Below are 5,951 nucleotides of genomic sequence, written 5' to 3'. Positions count from 1 at the left end.
AGGTGATTATCTCAACAACGACGACGACAGGTGGGCACAATATTGGATTCTCACTTCCTGATAAAGACGGTAAGATCAGGGTTTTTGTTTTATATTTCCAACTTCTACCAAAGTGTCAATATTCTTGTCCATATTTGGACATAGAGCTTTCAATATTATGAGCTCTTTGGGAGTATAAATCGCCTTTATAGCCTTATAGAGTTTATATCTGCAGCATCGAGCACACAGCCTGGCAAACAGTTAGCCCTTGATGGTATTGAATAAAGGAAAATTCGAGAGGCCCTTAACAAAGATCTTTGTGATCTTTAACTTCAGCAGGCACTCGCCAGGATTTCTCCTCGAAGTGACCAGCAAAGCCGCAGCAGGCAGGGACTTCAAAGCTGAAGAACATCTCAGTTTCAGCAGAGTGAATGCATCCCCCCTTGGCCACCTGGGAAGTTTAACAGGAGGTGCTCTGAGACAGGAGAGTGGGCTGTCGTACCACTTGGAGCCAAAGAAATCTTGCATTTTGACCTTTGTGGAGCTCTTGTCTTGAGGAAGGAGCCCTGGTAGCATAGTGGATACGAATTGAGCTGTGACCCAGAAGATCAGCAGTTGAAATCCAGCAGCTGCTGCTCCTTGGGAGGGAGATGGACTTTTCTATGCCCATCAACATTCTCAGAAATTTACAAGGCAGTTCAACCCTGTCCTATGGGGTCATTATGAGTTGGCATCGACTTGATGGAGTGAGTTTGGTTTGGAGTTGGCGTTCTGAAGAATTGAGAGATGGAGGGCCCCCTGGGAGGGGCAGTCCAAATGGAACTGCAGGTGAGAGTGGATAAGAAAAGGCTTTGCTGCGTGATCACAAGGTGCCAAAGGGATCAGTTATCAGGCATCAAAGAACAAAAAATCATATCATTGTGTGCTTACCTCCCAGATACAATCACTGAAGACAAATGGGGGCATAAGCAAATGTGGTGAAGAAAGTTGATGGTGCCCGGCTATCAAAAGATATAGCATCTGGGGTCTTAAAGGCAAGCAGCCATCTAGCTCAGAAGCAACAAAACCCACATGGAAGAAGCACACCAGCCTGTGCGATCACGAGGTGTCGACGGGATCAGGTATCAGACATCATCAGAACAAAAAAATCATATAATTGTGAATGAGAGGGGCTGCGGAGTGGGGATCCAAAGCCTATCTGCAGGCAATTGGACATCCCCTTTTGGAAGGGTTGCGGGGAGGAGATGAGCCAGTCAGGGTGCAGTGTAGCGACGATGAAACACACAACTTTCTTCTAGTCCCTAAATGCTTCTTTCTCCCCCCACCCTTCCCACTATCATGATCCCAATGCTACCTTCCAAATGTGGCTAGACCAGAGGATGCACACTGGTACAGATAGGAACTGGAAACACAGGGACTCTAGGGCGGATGATCCCTTCAGGACCAGTGGTGAGAGGGGCAATACCAGGAGGGTGGAGGGATGGTTGGGTGGAAAGGGGGAAAAATGAGGAGCTGATGCCCTGGGCTTAAATGGAGAGCCAATGTTTTGAGAATGATGAGGACAATGAATGTACAGATGTGGTTTACACAATTGATGTATGTATGGATTGTGATAAGAGTTGTATGAGCCCCTAAGAAAATGATTTTTTTTTTTTAAATAAGAAAGGGCTTTGAGGTCTTTACAAGGTACTGTCAACTCGGCCATTATGCAGGGAGTCAGGCACCACAGTGGATGCAGGGGAGACATGCATTCAACAAATAGGACATGCAGGGTGGCATCAAGCAAATAGAGCTGAACCCTGCTTTAAGGGGTTAGTAGCTGGCATGGGAAGTGTCAGTCCAGGATATTGTGTACCACGCTGGGAGCTCTAATGTCTTAGTGGGTAACAAGTTGGACTGCTTGTTACCACAAGGTCAGCAGTTTGAAACCACCAGTCTCTGCTCAGGAGAAAGTCGAGGTTTTCTATTCCTGTAAAGATTTAGAGTATCAGGGGATAGTTCTACCCTGACCTGTAGGGTCACTATAGGTCAGAATCGACTTGATGGCAGCAAGTTTTGGTTTTGCAGTGTATATTTGCTACCCTGCTTACAAAAATGGCCTTCCCTTCTCAGATTTCCTGCACCCTTCCCTTCTAGGAACCACCCACTCTCCCTCACCCTCACCCTTCATCACCAGCCCAGAGCTTCCAGGTCTGAGATCTAAAAGAGGTGCATCAGACAAATCCAACACACAAACAACCTTCTCAAGACACGCTGGTCCCCTCCCCAGGCCTCCTTGACCTTTGATCCAGGCTCTGCTACACCGGAGACCTGAGGCGAGGTGAGGAGAGACCAGGGAGCTTGGCATTTGGGTCAGCCCTGGGAGCAGGATAGGGTCAAAGACCAGCTCCTCCTTTGTGCTGAAGCCTTTACTTCTCTGGGCAGTGCTGGGGACAGTCATAAATCTGCCTGGGTCTCTGATGCCAAGGTTCAGAGTCAACAGGGAAGGTAAGAAGGGTCATAGATGACATTGAAGAGACCAGCTCCAGTTGCTTTAAAGAGGACCTGGTCCCGCTCCCATAGGGAGATTAACCCTTTACACAGAATTCTCAGCCTCTACGCATATTAAACCCCTGGGGATTTTACTAAAATGCAGAATCCGATAATTCAATAGGTCTGGGACTGGGCTGAGATTTTGCCTTTCTAGCAAGCTCTCAGGTGCTGTTGTAGGTTTATGGATCAAACTTCAAGGTCAAGGCTCTAGAACATTGAATTTCCCTGAGGAGTGGTGGCTGAAGCAATGTCTCTTTCTCATGGGCCCCTTCATTCACCGATGCATCCCCAGGGTCTAGCACACTGCTTGGCACACTCAATAAACACTTGCTTGAGGAGTGAATCAATGGCCAGGCTCCCTTATCTGTGGGAACTGGGGATCATTCCAAAAAGCTGATGATCCCACGACCCAAATACACACACACACACACACACACAGCCTAATCTTCACAAAGCTCAGGGAAGCAGATGACGGCATTTTTACTAGACTTACTCTATGCAGAGGAGCCTTGGTGGTGTAGTGAGTTACCTGTTAGGCTACCAATCACAAGGTCAGCAGTTCGAAACCACCTCCGAAGAAAGGTGAGGCTTTCTACTTCTGTAAAGATTTACAGTCTCGAAAAACACCCTGGGCAGTTCTTCTCTGTTCTATACGGTGGCTTTGAGTTGGAATCAACTTGATGGGAGTGAGTGAGTGAGTGACTATATGCAGGGTGATGGGAATGAGCTGCCGCTATGTCTCCCAACCAGATTGTCTAAGCAAAGAAAGGCCTTGGGCTGAGAACATTCTCTGACAAAGAAGCCAGGAGTGGGTTCAGCCTCCCCTGTCCCTTCTCCTTATCAAAGGCGCCTTCCCCCTGCTCTGGCACACGGTAGCCTTCTGCCTCTTGCACATGCATGGGAAGCATATGACACCACATCTGTACCTGGGAACTTGGTCTCTCGACTACGGCAGGGAAGAGGTGAATGGAGAGCACCTGCCCTCCATCATTCGTAGGGGGGAGGCCCCTGCTAGTCATCAGACACCAGTGTGCCTGGCCGAGTGTCTCTGGTGAGCAGAGCACTTCATGCATTAAAGGAGCATGCCCGTGTGGCCTGTGTCTTTTGTTGGTAACCTCAAACCCTGGTATGGCACATGGCCCCTGAGTGGCATAAATAGTTAAGCACTGGAAGGTTGGTGGTTGAAACTCACCCAAAGGTGCCACAGAAGAAAGGTCTGGCACTCTGCCTTATAGCCTTTAAACACCCTCAGGAGTGCAGTTCCACTCTGAAACACAGGGGGCTCCCGTGAGTTGTGACTGACACCGTGGCACCGGGTGTTTGGTTTCTGATGACATGCACAGCTGTGCACCAGGCATGTTATTGGCCGTGCTGTATGCATTCCTAACTCTCTTTCAAAGGCCTTCGCCTGCAGACGCCAGGGATTATTACCCCTGTGGGAAGCCAAGCCCTTGAGCAAGGCACTCCCCCAAATCACCAGCCAGCCCTCAAGTCCAAAGGAAGGTCTCTTTCTGCTTTTTTTATTGTAACATTAAAAATAATAATAATAATAAAAGTTCTTTGTTCCAGGACAGACAAAAAGGTCCAGTCTCCACCAGAAAGGCCAGGAGTCCTGGGGGTTTGTCCTCAGGCCCTAGGAGCCAGCTGCCCAGGTGTGTGTGTGGACCGGCAGCTCTCGCCCAGTAAGAAACGCGGACAGACAGGCAGACAGGTACATGGGGTTGGAGGGACCTACTAGTGGGGAAAGAGTCCCCCTCCCTCCTCGGCACCTCATTTCCATTTCCGCCCGCCTTAGGGCTCATCTTTTTAGCTCAGTCTTTCTGAGACTGGATCGCATCCCTTCTCCGGCTGCATTCTGCCAATCCTAGCACCTGCCTCCCCTCACGCCCACTGAATTATTCTGGACAAGCAGTGCGGGTGGAAGGCACGAATATCTACTCAAGAGAAGGAAAGGAGAAGTCAGGGGAGGCTAATGTCCCGGGAAAGCTACTGCGCGGTAAAAACAGGACGTTGAGAGGAAGAGGTTGATGGAGTACGGAGTCGACTGGGAATTCAGCTTGAGATCACAGGCCCGACTCCCGAAGGCTTGGAACTCCCCCAGGAAGCTGGGGTGGGGTGCAGCTCGAGCGCACAGAGCCCATAGACCGCGCTGGGAGCGGGCAGGGCCCGGTGGGAGTTCCAGGAGAAGAACCGAGGAGACACAATTGGAGTGAGGTGCCCCAGTCTGCTGCAGGGCAGGCGGGGGTCTCCCCAGGGCAGAGGCTTTGGCCGGTGCGAGCGTCCCGAGGCGCGCCCCAAGCCCGGGAGAAGCCTGGGGGAGAGGCTCACAGGTAGCTCTCCAGCCCCGGCGCGAAGCCCGGCGGCCGCAGGTAGGCACCCCCGGGGCTCAGCGGGCCCGGCGCGGCCACGGCCAGCAGCGGCTCGGCGCGGGGCGGCGGGCAGGGGCGGCAGGCCGGGCCGGGCGCATAGAGCGGCGGGCCGGCGGGCGCGTAGCCGGCGGCGGGCGGCGGGAAGGCGGCGCCGGCGGCCAGCTCGGGGGCCCCCAGCGCGGCCAGCTCGGGCGGCAGGCCGGCCAGGCCGTCGACGCCGAAGAGGCGCGCGGGGCCCGGGCCGGCGGGGGGCGGCGCCAGCAGCCCGGGGGGCGCGTAGGGCGCGTAGGGCGCATAGGGCGCGGGCGGCGGGCAGGGCGGCGGCGCGCAGAGCTGGGCGCGCTTGAAGCGCTTGCGGCGCCGCAGGAAGCTGCCGTTGTCGAACATGTCGGCGGCCGCCGGGTCGAGCGTCCAGTAGTTGCCCTTGCCGGGGTTGCCCGGCTCGCGGGGCACCTTGACGAAGCAGTCGTTGAGCGTGAGGTTGTGGCGGATGCTGTTCTGCCATTTGCGCGAGCTGTCGCGGTAGAAGGCAAAGCGCTCGGTGATGAAGCGGTAGATGGCGGCCAGCGGGAGGCGGCGGCCCGGGGCGTGCGCCAAGGCCATGGCGATGAGCGCGATGTACGAGTAGGGCGGCTTCCCGCGCTGCAGGGGTCGCCGCCGCCGCCGCCCCGGACCCGCCGCGGGCTCTGTCTCCCCGCTGCCTGCCCCCGCCGCCGCCTCCTGTTCGGGCTCCGGCTCCGGCTCCCTCGGGGTTCCAGCGAAAGGCGGCTGCTGCGGCTGCTGCGGCTGCGACCCCGACGGCTCGACGGAGGGCAGGCACGGGAAGCCCGAGAAAGCGGTGGGCGGTTCCATGTGGCCTCGCCCAGCCGGCGAGATGTCGCAGTAGAGACAGTAGAGACCGCTGACCCCCCTTATATGGATGGATACCGCCCCCCCCCCCCCCCCCCCGCCACCCGGGAGAGTGTTGGGACCTCAACCCTGGCTGACCGGCACCTCCCATCTAATTTGCGCTCCCAACCCCCTGCCGAGGTCCCGCGCTGCCCTTCCATTCAGCCCTCCTTCTGCCTCACT

General features: G+C 55.0%; 1 protein-coding gene across 1 annotated transcript; it reads right to left on the bottom strand.

The window, feature by feature from the left end:
• Positions 1 to 4,835: 4,835 nt before the first annotated feature.
• Positions 4,836 to 5,741, bottom strand: FOXE3 (forkhead box E3). Its single transcript, XM_075539734.1, has one exon. The coding sequence runs from the start codon at positions 5,730 to 5,732 to the stop codon at positions 4,836 to 4,838; it is 897 nt and encodes a 298-aa protein (XP_075395849.1). The 5' UTR covers positions 5,733 to 5,741.
• Between the last annotated feature and the right edge of the window lie 210 nt (positions 5,742 to 5,951).

This window comes from Tenrec ecaudatus, chromosome 1 (assembly GCF_050624435.1).
Source record: "Tenrec ecaudatus isolate mTenEca1 chromosome 1, mTenEca1.hap1, whole genome shotgun sequence".
Taxonomy (NCBI): Eukaryota; Metazoa; Chordata; class Mammalia; order Afrosoricida; family Tenrecidae; genus Tenrec; species Tenrec ecaudatus.
Note: the sequence above shows the minus strand (reverse complement) of the source record. Positions and strands in the feature narration are given on the sequence as shown.